General features: G+C 42.9%; 1 gene segment (V, D, J or C); it reads right to left on the bottom strand.

Annotated features, from left to right (window-relative positions):
* Positions 1 to 8,819: 8,819 nt before the first annotated feature.
* On the bottom strand, positions 8,820 to 9,131 carry LOC138096985 (T cell receptor alpha variable 19-like). The segment is given in 1 exon segment: positions 8,820 to 9,131. A coding segment is annotated over 1 exon segment (312 nt).
* Between the last annotated feature and the right edge of the window lie 5,326 nt (positions 9,132 to 14,457).

Raw genomic sequence — 14,457 nt, 5'->3', positions numbered from 1 at the left:
ACTGACTGATTACTAAGGAGAAGAGAAATGTAGTAATAGGGCTGGTGGAGATATGACCTTCGAGAATGTATTAAAATGGGAAAGATTCTCTTACACACATGTGGCCAGACTATTCCAAGAGAATGTCAAAAAATTTATTTCAGGGAAGAAGGTAGATTCCTGTGGTGTCTTTTCAAGGGGCCAAGACTCCATACCACCACTATCCCTTTCGAATCTACACGAGGGGAGCTCTGGGCGGTTTGAAAGAGCAGACTGATCCATGGGCACAGGGGGGGACTGTCTAGGACCCTGGACAGAATGCCCAGTAACCTCTGCTGTCTGGCTATGTCACAGGAGTTCGTTCTCCATGGGACCACTTGGGAAGAGGCTCTGGGTGCTCAGGCGGAAGGAAAACAGCAAAGACGCCCTTATTCTAGAGCCCCAGCTTCAGGGTTTGGGTACAGTCTGCAGGTGCCTGGGAAGCATTGTGTCTCCACAGCGCAGAGGTACGTGGCTGAGTCTTCGGGTTTGGGGGCTTCAATGTGCAGAGAACTTCCCTTCTTTAACAAAGTGGCTCTCAGTCTTTCTTCCTGCTTTTCATCCCCAACTGAGTAAAGAAAGAAGAGGAGTTCGGGGCCCTTCCCAGGATCTTGTCTATACCACTGTAGCCCTCTAAAATTGCTGACAGTGTAGCTGCAGTTGAGACTGATACTGTCCCCCTCCTGGATTCTCAGGGTCTGAGGACTCTGCTCCACTTGGTCTTCACCACTCAACCCTGTTCAGGAAAACAAAATCAGAAACAACACAAAGCTTTCAGTTCAGCAGTACTTAAAAGTTCCAACACAAAGCCTGGGATGAGCAGAGTCTAAACTCCTCTCTCTCTCCTCCCCGTCTTTGGGAAAACGTGCCCGTAGGGTCCCATCTCTTAACCTGCAACTTACATCCAAGCTGCAGCCACAAGACTATGAATGCACATTCCAGCATGTTCTCCATCCTGCAATCTCACTCTTGATGCAATCTTAATGATTCCAAATCTTCTCCCCTGAGGAGCTGCTCCTGTGTCTTAGTTCTTCTCTAATGCACAGGAGAGCCTTTCTGTTCCCGGCTCAGCCAATCACGAGCAAATCCTCTAGTAGCTGTCATGCTTTTCTTTTAAGGCACTGGAAAAATGAAAGGAATAGAATCACTGCCACCTGGTGGTCACGCATATAAACATCTCACAGGACCAACTATGCCACCTACAAAGACAAATATTGAGGGAAGGACATCTTTTATGTTGGTGGCCACAGTACATAGGAGGTCTAACTCAGTAATCAGAAAAGCCTTCTCTGCCTGCAGTTTTAATCAAGTCATTGTTCCTTGAATGTACTTTAAAGCTAAACTGCTACCAAGGGTTATAGGAGTTGAGCCCAAGCATCAGTGTAATGGGGCTTACCAGGTGGCACTACTGGTAAAGAACCCATCTGCCAGTGCAAGAGCTGCAAGAGACATGGGTTCAATCCCTGGGTCAGGAAGGTCCCTGGAGGAGGGCATGGCAGCCCACTCCCATATTCTTGCCTGGAGAATCCCATGGACAGAGGAGCTTGGAAGGCTACAGTCCATGGGGTCACAGAGAGTCAGACACGACTGAAGGGACTTAGTAGCAGTGGCATAGGTGTGATGGATTATGTTTCCCTCTATGGTACACAAGAATCTCACAGTGAGACCTTAAAGAGACGAGAGTGCTGAGAGAAGCAGAGGGAGAGAACAGCTGTGCATCTGACTGGAAACCTGTTTGGCAGAGAATTGGGAATATAAGTTAAGAAATCCATTTCTTCAAATAATTTTTTGCCTGGCTTCAGGGACGAAGCAAAACTAAAACTCAGGGTCAAGAACTTGATAGATCTTGGGAGAACAGAACGGGCGATCATGGCAGAGGGAAAGAAGAGCTCTCCGATATAGACATCAGACAGGTCAGAAAGTCACAGGGCAGAGTGGGTCGCAGAAGATAAGTACAGCAAAACTAGCATTGCTTAATGTGCTTGGTTCTAGGACACCCCACTGGATTTTGTCATTGAACGTGTGTCTGTGTTGTGGACTTGACCACGATTTATAGGAGCTCTCTTAAGACTTGTCTGAACAGCACACTCTGCCCCAACCCCATCAGCTTCAATGTGGAAAAAGAGCATCAGCTCTCACCCGCACTGCTCTGATGTCACTTGACCCTTTACCCACTCAGCGACAAGAAAGAATAAGCAGCACAGAGGTTCTTACAGTAACAGTGTTTGGAGTTTGTTGTTCTTGGACTTTTAATTTGAAAATTTGGTAATTTCTCAGTGATTTAAAAGGCATTGAACTAACATATACATTTTAGCATCCTTTGATTTAATTCATTTTAACCACACTTAGCAAGCTCTCTTACAAGCATACTTAGAAGGCAGCTTTTCTTTGTTTCTGAATGTGTATCTCAGAAAGAAGATGAGAGAGATGACTGCAAGATAAATGCAGGAGCTCTTTGTAGAACAGACACTAACTGAATCCGGGAGCTGGATGAGGGATGTGTAACGAAGCTCAAGAGGTGATTTACAGTTGCGAACATTATAGAAATTGCATGTCATTTATTAAATACTTTCAATTTTGAATCACTATAGATTCATGGAAGTTTCCAAAAATGTACAAGGAGGCTCTGTGTACTCTTTATCCGGTCTCCTCCATGGTATCTAAACCAGGAAATTAACATTAGTAAAATCCACAGGTTTCAGTTTTTAGATTTCCCCAGTTTTGCATGCAGTCATTTGTGTGTGTGTGTGTGTGTAGCTCTATTCAACTTTACACACGTACAGATTCACGTATTCATGTATATCACGTGTATAGGTTACAGACATACAGATTCATGCATTCATGTGTATCACATGTATAGGTTACACACATACAGATTCACGTATTCGTGTATATCACGTGTATAGGTTACACAAGTACAGATTCACGTATTCATGGATATCACATGTAGGTTCATCACCACAATCGAGATGCACGACTGTTTCATCATAACAAGGCTTCCGAGGCCATGCACACCTTTGCAGCCACACTGACCCCCTTCCCTAATCATTAACCCCAGAAAATCACTAGTCTGTTCTTCGTCCATACAATTTTGTTGTTTAGTAATGTCATAGAGTGGCTTCCCTAGGGGCTCAATGATGAAAGAATCTGCCTGCCAAGGCGGGAAATGCAGGCTTACTCCCTGGGTCAGGAAGATCCTCTGGAGAAGGAAATGGCAACCCTCTCCAGTATTCTTGCCTGGGAAATCTCATGGAGAGAGGAGCCTGGCGGGAGTCCATGGGGTTGCAAAAAGTCAGGCATGACTTATCGACTAAACAACAACAAGGCCCTAGAAATGGAATTACATAGAAGTAACCTATGAGATTTTTTTCCCTTAGCATAAGTAGTAAAATCACGAGATCTATCCAAGTCACTGTATGTGTCCAGCGTGTTGGTCTTTTTATTTCTGAGTAGCATTCCATGGCATAGATGCGCCACAGTTTGCTTAGCCGGTAACCCCTGAGGGACACTGGGTTGTTTCCACATTTCGGCTGCTGTGAATAAAACTGTTATGAATATTTAGGTACAAGTTTTTATGTGAATAAAATATTTTATTTATTTAGAATAAGTATCCAAATGTGTGATTCCATGTTTAGCTTTATGAGAAACTGCCAAGCTATTTTCTAGAATGCCCGTATCATTTTATATCTTCATCAGCAATTTGTGAGTGATTGAGTTTTTCCCATGTTTGCCAGAATTTTGTGTTATCACCATTTTTTATTTTAGCCCCACTGAGATTTGTGTAGTGATATTTCACTGTGGCTTTAATTTGCATTTCTCTGATGGTTAATGTTGTTGAACATCTTTTCAGGAGCTGATTTGCAGTCTGTATATCCCTTCTTTGGTGAAACACCTGTTCGAATCCAAGGCTCGTTTTCTTCCCTCATAGCTCAGTTGGTAAAGAATCCACCTGCAATGCGGGAGACCTAGGTTCGATCCCTGGGTTGGGAAGATCCACTGGAGAAGGGAAAGGCTACCCACTCCAGTATTCTGGCCTGGAGAATTCCATGGACTGTCTAGTCCAACGGGTCACAAAGAGTCGGACACGACTGAGCGACTTTCACTTTCACCCCCAGTTCTGTAACTTATCTTTTCGTATTTTAACAGGGTCTTTTACAGAGGAAAGGTTTTTAATGTTGATTCAGTTTGGTGTGTGCATGTGTGTGTGAGTGTATCATGCTTTCAGTGTCAGATCCAAGATTTACTGAGCTGCAAGCCTGAAGTTTTTCTCTTATGTTTTTTTAGAGTTGCATAGTTTTATATTTTACATTTAAGTCCACGATCCATTTTGAGTTAACCTTTATAATGTATATATTTTAAAATAATTTTTAAAGGGGCTGTGTCCTCATCTTTGTTTCAGCCTTTACCTATTCGTTGTTATCAAGTAACTAGTTCAAAGCAGCATAACCAAAATGTGGATTGAAGACTTCTCATAGGGGAGTGAGAAAAAATTTGTACTTTGAGCCTGTGGCTTTCCCTTTTTATACTTACTGTGATTTCTCCACCTAAAGAGTAAAGTTAAAATTGTAGTAAAAAGCCAAGCCATTCTCAATTCTTCTCCTCTGAAATCCTCTATCGTGTATTATAGGGCAATGCTTTCCAGTATAGATTCAGATAATGGTTACATCTGTCTTACGTTTGAAGAAGATAACTGTAATCTCTTCCAACATTCACGTTTTTTAACTTTAAAGTTCTCTGAGAAAAACGCCTGTCAATCTTTAAGTCATCAAACTGAGCTAAAAGTCAGAATCTCCTTTCTTGTCTATAACTTCTTTCCTATAATTGAGCATGAGTTTCTTGAAGAAGAGAATACTCTTTACAAATTGTCCCAAGGATGAAAATTCCCTCTTTCTGTTATTGCTTTTTGAGAAAATTACAGGCTTCCATGGACCTTGTTTTCACAGACAGCATTCCAAGGTCAAACAGCTAATTTCTCCAAGGATGTAGTGATTCTTCTTTCTACTGTCCCAGGGGGAGAGTCTTTTAAATACCAATTTTTTTAATACAAATATTACAACTGAGGATAACACATTCTAAACATTTTCTTGAGGGTTGTGAATCCAGGAGCTTAAAATTGTTCTTGATCAAAATAAGTCAGGCCTTGAAAACAGAAACTAGAAAAACAGACAAGGCATTTTTCCTGTCTTAGGCTAGGACTCCCAGTGGTAGGAGTGTTTATCCCTAAACTAGGTCTTTAGATTTGAAAGAAAAAATATACAAAGAAGCAGCAAAAGTCCTGGCAATGGTAAAGGTAAATAGAGACGGATAGTGTGACACCATGCAGTTGTACTCATGGGCAGTATCTAGTGTATGGAGAATACCTGCTACACAAAGCTCATTTCCTTTGAACCCTAGGATTAGGATGGAAAGGGAAAGTATTGGGACTCAAAGAGAACTAAGGTAACTATGACTTCCTTTCAACCTGGACCACTGCTCCCTCCTTGCCCACTACCATCCTTAGGTTAATAGGATTCATATCTTTAGCCACAGCAAGTAAATATTTGAGGCTAAAATTCAAAGATTAAAAAGTCTAGAGATGAAAGCAGAAAAGAGATAATACAGGGGTACATTAACATTGGCTGAAACCTAGAAGAATCACTGATATGAGGGACTTCCAAGTTTACCAGAGAACAAGTCTATATACCTTACTATAGACTCACTCAGGTGATTAAGATGGCTCTGTCTATGCCAACAGGAGGGAGACCATTTAATTTAATTGCAAGCCTGAAAATAGTACCATATGAAGAAAATCTGTTCAAACAGAAAGGGAACTTCTGATACATATAAACAGAAGTATTCTTATGGGGATGAGAAATGAACTGCAAGAAATAATAGATCCACAATTACCTAACAGCATCCAAAGGGTAGAAGCTCTATGTCTGTTGATTTTATGAATTAATTGTTCTTCTTCAGTCAACCAATATTTACTGTGTAACCACTATGTGCTATGTGCTGTGTAATGTACAATGCATTCACGTTTCCTGACCCTATGGAGCTCACGGTTATAGTCATAACAGAGATATTACTTTGCCAGCAAAGGTCCATATAGTCAAAACTATGACTTTTCCAGTAGTCATGTATGGATGTGAGAGTTGGACCATAAAGAAGGATTGATGCTTTTGAAGTGTGGTGTTGGAGAAGACTCTTGAGAGTCCCTTGGAGTGCAAAGAGAGCAAACCAGTCAATCCTGAAGGAAATCAGTTCTGAATATTCATTGGAAGGATTGATGCTGAAGCTGAAGCGCCAATACTTTGGCCACCTGATGTGAAGAACTGATTCACTGGAAAGACCATAATGCTGGGAAAGATTGAAGGAGAAGGGGATGACAGAGGATGATGATGGTTGGATGGCATCACTGACTCAATGGACATGAGTCTGAGCAAGCTCTGGGAGATAGTGAAGGACAGGGAAGCCTGGTGTTCTGCAGTCCATTGGGTCACAAAGAGTCGGACATGACTGAGCAACTGAAAAATGCAATACATAATTATAGATATAGACGTAGATACGCAAAAGCATATTAATTGCAACATCCCTTTCGTCTTGGGCTTTGAAGACAGCCTGCAGTAGATGAGAACACACGGAGAGAGACCACGATACAAGCTTGAAGACGCTTGCAAAACATATATAAGCCACTCTTTAACTTTCCTTAGCCTATTCTGCACAGTAATGATACATGAGAAAACTGATAATTCACTAAAGAGCAGAATAAATAGGGACTTCACAGGAGGTGCAGTGGCTAAGACGCTGGACTCCCGAGGCTAGGGACCTGGGTTTGACCCCAGACAGAGAATTAGATCCCATGTGCTGCAACTAAGAGCGGGCACAGCCAAATAGATTTTAAAACTATTACAAACAAAAGGGAACAAAGTGAAGCTGTGCTGGTGTGTGTTTCTCCATCTTCCTCAAGTTAGAGGAGATTCAAAGGATTGACTCAGAGAGTTTGAAACATTCCCCTGGAGTCTGGAGGGTTTTGAAGCTCACGTTAGGTTGCAACGACAACTTCTCTCACTTTACTGTGGTAAAGAATCTGACTGCCAATTATAGGAGATGCAAGTTCAATCCCTGGGTCGGGAAGATTCCCTGGAGAAAGAAATGGCAACCCACTTCAGTATTCTTGCCTGGGAAATCCCATGCACAGAGGAGGCTTGTGGGCTACGGTCCATGGGATTGCAAAGGGTCAATTCTAGGATACATTTTTCTTTTTTCACGTGTTTGATTTGTTCCTTGAAACTGCTTACATCTATTTTCTTCATTAAAAGTTGGTCTCTAGATGACTTTACTTCCTTCTTTCCAATATGCTTTACAAAATTCAACTCTTTTAACTAGTTAATTACTTGATGACTTGGCTACGTAAGTCTATTGTCTCTCTCTCTCATCTCTCTCTCCTCTTTCACACACATGTGCGTCGTGCACACACACACACACACACACACACACACTTATACTTTCTTTTCTGGAAAGTTGCTCTTTATTGGGATCATTGTTATTTGTACAATAGGGGTAGAAAATCCTTACACAAGGAAGAGTATCTTCCTTTTTGGAATTCCAGATGAAGGCAAACCTACTAGGTTAATTCCCACCTAGTATCACCAAGCAATAGTGCAGAGACTCAACTCTTTTAGATGTTACATGCCAGCTACTCTGCACATGCGTGGTGTGGAATCATCCAAAATTGAAGCCATCTGGAGTTAACTGGGACTAAAGTATAAAGCAAAGCCTCCATATGAAAGAATTTTGTGAAACAAGGAAAATATGACTGTTTAGTAATTGCAGAGTGAAGACGCTCTATTCTCCAGGGTCACAGAAATGAGCAGGGAGCCACATCAGAAAGATTTAATGGTAAACTCCTATTAAACTCCTAGGAGTCGTCAAGAAAACCACCAAATACCTTGTGTTTATTCCAGTATTGTTTACTACAGTGAGTAAAACAATCTAAAAAGCTAGTAAAATGAATTAGCCCAAAAGTATGGTAAAATCACACATTGGAATATCACCATTAGAATGTGTGATGTTGACCTGTAAATAATGTTGTGAAATAATTATTTCACAATATACTGTCAGGTAAAAATTCAGACTAGAAATATCCTATGAGGTATGAATCTCTAATAGAGTTTTTTTTGACTAGTAAAATTGGTGAGTTATTTTGTCTTTAGCATTCCTTCTTTGCATATTCTTTTTTCTACCTTACACATACATAACTTTGTAATCACACATAGGGAATGTGACCAGGTGATGAGATTAGTTCTGAGCAAACTGTAGGGTTTCATTTCTCCTTGGGGTGAAGATTTGTGGTAACAGTTACTCGATGCACATCATTCCAAGTCATTCACGGCACAGGTGAGGCAGGGCACAGGGAGGGTCCAAGAAGTGTCCTTTCAGAGATATTTCAGATCCACATGATGGCCAGACTTAGCAATGCATAAATATTTGTGCAGTGAACCTAAAACTCTGACAACTCAGATGCAGATTTAGTCAAATTCTATTGAATTTTTTAAAGCCAAATTTCATACTTTAATAAAGTCACTATTTTAAATTAAAAAAATGGCAAACAATCTTCTGCAAGATAAAGAATTGAAGATAAAGGTATTTTTGCTGAATGACACTTTAAGATATGCTCTCTGAGCCAAAGATAGCATTTTCTTAGCAGTGAGGTTTTCACTTCTAACCCCCATACCTTCTCCTGTCCTAACCAAGAATCTCACTAAGGTGTTCATAGCTGGGGGACTCCACATGTTAACAGCTGAGGTTTCTGTGAGGCTCCCTCAGGCAGCGGCATCACTGTGGTCTCTCAGAGCACAGAAATACACCGCTGAGTCCTCGAGCTGTAAGTCTGTGATGGTGAGGCTGATGGAACTCGTTGCTTTCTGGAAGTTCAAAAAATACTGACCTTTTGTTGTATTCAGCTCATTGTAAGACTCCTGATGAATAAGGAAAATCATTTCCCCACTTGGTGGTTGCTTATACCAGAATAAATAATAAGTATAGCTATTAGCTTCATATGCACAGTTCAAGGTTACATCCTCCTTCTCCAGCACAGAAATTTCTGACCGATTTTGAGTTACTTTCTGGGCCATGATGGATCCTAGAGAGAAGAAAAAAAAAAAAACATATATATATATATATATATATATTTAAGAGAGAGAGACAGAGACAGAAAGGAAGAGGCTGATTCTCCTGGTGGAACTCAGAGGGCTTCAAGGAACAAACAGAGGATTAAGAGTTCTCATTCCTCTGCCAGTTAAGCAACTCCCCTAAACCCCAACAGACAATAATAGCCTGCCCTACCTCTACACATGGGAGCTGAGCAGAGCTGAGTGTTTGCGGTCGTCCTTACCAGCCTTACCAAGGCAGACAGAGGCTATGACAGCTCTGAGCAGGCCAGGGAGCCCCATGCTGGACGCTCTTCCTCTGAGTGAGATGCTCTGTGTTCCCTCTCAAATCCGGGTGGAGATGCCTGACCTGTGCCTGCAGGGCACACGCACAATGACTGAGCTGTGAGGTGCTTCTGCACCAGAGCAGGAAACGTAACTGGCTGACGTCAGCTTGCCTGTGTCATGCCGTGGCTCGTTGATGTGCTTGGTGACTGTAACCTGCCCATTTAGACTTGAAAGTCACTTGGTCATATCTGACTCTTTGTGACTCCATGGACTGTAGCCCACTAGGCTCCTCTGTCCATGGGATTCTCCAGGCAAGAATATTGGAGTGGGTTGCCATGCTGTAATTAACAACAACTACATCAGGGCTGCAGGCATATTCAGTCGATGCATCTAGGATAGACATACGTTTTGTGACAAAAACAATTTATTATGATTATAGTGACCTCTGAGAACAAATAGTCGTCCATCTTTGTATAGCTCTTTTTTGGGGGGAGGGATCTGCAGCCAAAATCTACAGTGAAATAAGCTGGCAAGTTTTTCTTTAATACAGAAAGATAAAACTGTTTACTCTCAATCATCATAACTTTTCTTCCTACACTCCAAGGCATGGGTTTCTGGGGAAATTTATGCTGGATAAAGTTCCTTGTCTGTTTAATGCAATCATAGCAAGTTTCCTGGTGGACAAAATTTGTCCAGCTTTATGTGTCTAACAGTAATCAATAATGTGTGCTAAAATAATCTTGCTTTTAAATATCCACCCTGTAGTCAAAATGAGTACGAGCTCACCAGACCATGCATTCTTATTTCCTTGTATCAGAAATGTAGCCCCTGAGCCCGCGCGCTGCCCCTGGAGCCTGTGCTCTGCAGCGAGAAGCCGCCGTGCTGAGAGGCCCACACACTGCAGTGAAGAGCAACCTCCACTCACTGCAGCTGGAGAGAGCCCGAGCTCAGCAACAAAGACCCAGCTGAGCCAAAACTAAATAAACAAATAAGTAATAAAAGAAACACGGCCACTCAAAAGTCACAAACGCTTTTTCATCCCACGGCTGCAGCAGCTCCAGTTCAAAGGCTTTCACCGGAAACAGCACCTTAACAGCGTTACGTTTCAGCCACATGCAGACTGGTGTGTGATTTGTTTGGCACCTCTGTGTTGCTTTATGATTATGATTCAGGTGATGTGGCTTTTAATCATCTATTCCTTTTCTCTAAATGAATTATTAATTCTGTGGCATCTAATATCCATCTTAGATTATGAGAAAAATAGATTTTTTAAAAAGTCAGTCTAGAGAAGAGAGGAATCTTTCCAGCTGAACAGGAGTGCTTCTGGGGATTGGAGCTTGGGTCTTCTTTAAGACTGACATCCACCCTATTATCCCTGTAGAGCAATTTCCAACCTACTAAGTTTCTAGGATTAGACCTGAGCTTGATTGGTTTTCCTGAAAAACTCTAAATATAAATTAGATTCTGATCAAGGAGAGAATATACCTCTTCCTGACTTCAGCCTCCTGCTCCCCTGGGGTTTGTGCTCAGCTCCCCCGCGCCCTGTGTCACTGTGTCACTCAGAGCACAGTAGTACACAGCCGAGTCTGATGCTTGCACTGCCCGTTTCTGCAGGTGGAAGGACCTGTCACTCGTAACAAGAGTGGCCTGAAAACCTTCATGCTCTGGCCTCTGGTTTGTCATTGAGCCCTTCAGGAGAAGTTGAGGAGCTTTGTTGAGATGCTGGACATACCAAAAAAGATAGGAATCTGAATACGTGGCCTGGTAAGTGCAGTTCAGGGTCATGAGAGCCCCCTCTGAGACAGTCACTGGGCCTTCTGTCTGGTTCACGGAGTCACCATTGGTCCCTCCTACAAGAGAATCACTTTGTCATAGTAGAAATGTACAGGAGGAGAGTTTTCAGCCAGAGAAGAAAAATAAAACTTACCTGTTATCACAGGAAAATGAAAAATCATTTTAGGATAAAATGCTACTTACCGAGTATTAAGAGGATGACAAGAACTGAGTGAGTGGCAGAAAACATTCTGGCAACAGTCCTCATTCCCTAGAAACACCAAATCTAACAAAGTTAGTCTCCGGCTGGATGTTACAGAAGCTCCTCACTCAGAAACTGGGAACCCCTTTCTGCACAGCAGCAGTCATCTGTCGTGTGGGTACAGAGTAGGCAAGTCAAATCAGCTCCTGAATACAAAAAGGAGTCTCATCTGAAAGAAGCCCGCCCTCTGGTGGTGATCTTAAAGATTACACCACAGCCATACCTGACCTCAGTTCAATTCAGTCTTTCAGTTCAGTTCAGTTCAGTTCATTTCAGTCGCTCAGTTCAGTTCAGTTCAGTTCAGTCGCTCAGTTCAGTTCAGTTCAGTTCAGTTCAGTCGCTCAGTCGTGTCCGACTCTTTGCGACCCCATGAATCGCAGCACGCCAGGCCTCCCTGTCCATCACCAACTCCCGGAGTTCACTCAGACTCACGTTCGAGTCCATGATGCCATCTAGCCATCTCATCCTGGGTCGTCCCCTTCTCCTCCTGCCCCCAATCTTTCCCAGCAACAAAGTCTTTTCCAATGAGTTAACTCTTCTCCTGAGGTGGCCAAAGTACTGGAGTTTCAGCTTTAGCATCATTCCTTCCAAAGAAATCCCAGGGCTGATCTCCTCCAGAATGGACTGGTTGAATCTCCTTGCAGTCCAAGGGACTCTCAAGGGTCTTCTCCAACACCACAGTTCAAAAGCATCAATGCTTCAGCACTCAGCCTTCTTCACAGTCCAACTCTCATATTCATACATGGCCACAGGAAAAACCATAGCCTTGACTCAGTCGTGTCCAACTCTTTGTGACCCCATGGACAGCAGCAGGCCAGGCATCCTTGTCCAACACCAGCTCCCAGAGCTTGCTCAAAGCCATGTCCATTGAGTCGGTGATGCCATCCAACCATCTCATCTTCTGTCATCCCCTTCTCCTCCTGCCTTCAATCTTTCCCAGCATCAGGGTCTTTTCCAATGAGTTGGCTCTTCACATCAGGTGGCCAAAGTATTGGAGCTTCAGCTTCAGCATCAGTCCTTCAGTGAATATTTAGAACTGATTTCTTTTAGGACTGTCTGGTTTGATCTCTTTGCAGTCCAAGGTGCTCTCAAGAGCCAAGGGGCTCTCTTTTGAACAGCACAGTTCAAAAGCATCAATGCTTCCACGCTCAGTTCTCACATCCATACATGACCACAGGAAAAATCATAGGTTTGACTATATGGACCTTTGTCAGCAAAGTAGTATCTCTGCTTTTTAATATGCTGTCTAGGTTCGTCATAGCTTTTCTTCCAAGGAGCAAGTGTCTTTTAATTTCATGTCTGCAGTCACCATTCACAGTGATTTTGGATCCCTAGAAAATAAAGTCTGTCACTGTTTCCATTGTTTCCCCATCTATTTGCCATGAAGTGATGGGACTGGATGCCATGATCTTAGTTTTTGAATGCTTAGTTTAAAGTCAGCTTTTTCACTGTGCTCATCCTGACCTGCTCCTGGCCTAGTCCTCCTGATGATGGTTGTGGGGTGCACACAGGAGGATGGGACAGGACTCTAAGAGGAGAGCCCTAAACACAAACATGCTTTGGGAAACGTTCCATCATTACATCCATGATTTTCTGTGTGGTATGGTATCTCTAGCTTTGCAAATAATGCCAGTTAACAATTTTTAGGTGGAATAGTCAGAGGGTTTTTTCTTTACATATGTCTCCATGATTCCCATGGGTCAGGAAAGGACCCCTCTGCATGGAAAGCGCTCCCTCCTCTCCCTAGACCTTCACCTAATTCACTCTATTCATCCCCAAGACACAGCCCACATGCTGCTGGAATGCTCGAATGCTGCATAATGTTGGAAACATTATCTCAGTCAGGTCTCAAATAACATGCGGCTGAGTGACCAGTAACGGCCCCTGCGCCCTGTGCTCTGCTCAGCTGCTCAGTTGTGTCTGCCGCTGTGGCCCTAGAGACTATAGCCTGCCAGGCCCCTCTGTCCACGGGATTTCCAGGCAAGAATACTAGAGTGGCTTGCCATGCCCTCCTCCAGGGGAGCTTCCCAACATGGGGATTGAGCCAGAGTCTCCTGCATCTCCCGCACTGCAGGTGGACTCTTTGCACATCTGAGCCACCAGATCCCTTAAGGCAGATCTCATCTAATGTGTGCTTGAATGAGCAGGTTATTACCCCATCCACCATAAAATGTCGTATTTGTAAAATTAAAAAATAAATTGCTGTTACTACTTTTTACTGATAAAGGTAGAGTTGACCTTCCAACTAGAAAACTGGACAAAATATGTGAAACAAGTTGTGGATCTTGGACATCAGGTGGCACAGAGATGAGGAAAACAGGTGAGATGAGCCAGGACATCACCCAGCCTTCTTCACGGAGGCAGCTTCTAGGCACCAGTGCATGAGGCATTTAACAAAAATGGCCCAACTGTCTCACTGTGAGATGGAATAATATTTTGGGGATCCTGAGGAACCTAGAAATTTGTGGACCAGTAGACCAGAGAGGAGGGATGTGGGCGAAAGAGAGAGAGGGAGAGAGATGAGGGCAAAGAGGTGGGGGGAGGCGTCACTGTGAATCTTGGACTGAGTACTGATCTGTAAGTAATGAGAGAAGACTCAATGAGTTTGGTAAACCTCCCTGAAGGGGCCTCCTTTGGGGCCCTGGACCCTACTTGGATGACAAGCCACCTTACACCTTTAGCCTCATGAGAGACAGGTGGCCTTACTTAGGTAACCTGGTTCTTGAAGCATCTTTTTACCTCTTGTCACATTCTTGCTTTAATTCAACTAAGTATTTTTTTTAGAATGTCAAGTTTAGATGCTTAATAATTTAGCCAGGCACTCTTCATTCCTGAGGCCTGTGTGTGGTGTTTATCTGTCTTCTGTTTGTTTATTTTATTAGGGATTCAGGGATCTCAGTGGAAAGAACTGCTTGCTCAGTGTCTGTCAGCCTGTTTGTCAGTTTCTTGTGCAATTATTTGTGCTAGTGAAGTGAAGCCAGCAGAGGA

Source organism: Capricornis sumatraensis, chromosome 2, assembly GCF_032405125.1.
Source record: "Capricornis sumatraensis isolate serow.1 chromosome 2, serow.2, whole genome shotgun sequence".
Lineage (NCBI taxonomy): Eukaryota > Metazoa > Chordata > Mammalia > Artiodactyla > Bovidae > Capricornis > Capricornis sumatraensis.
Note: the sequence above shows the minus strand (reverse complement) of the source record. Positions and strands in the feature narration are given on the sequence as shown.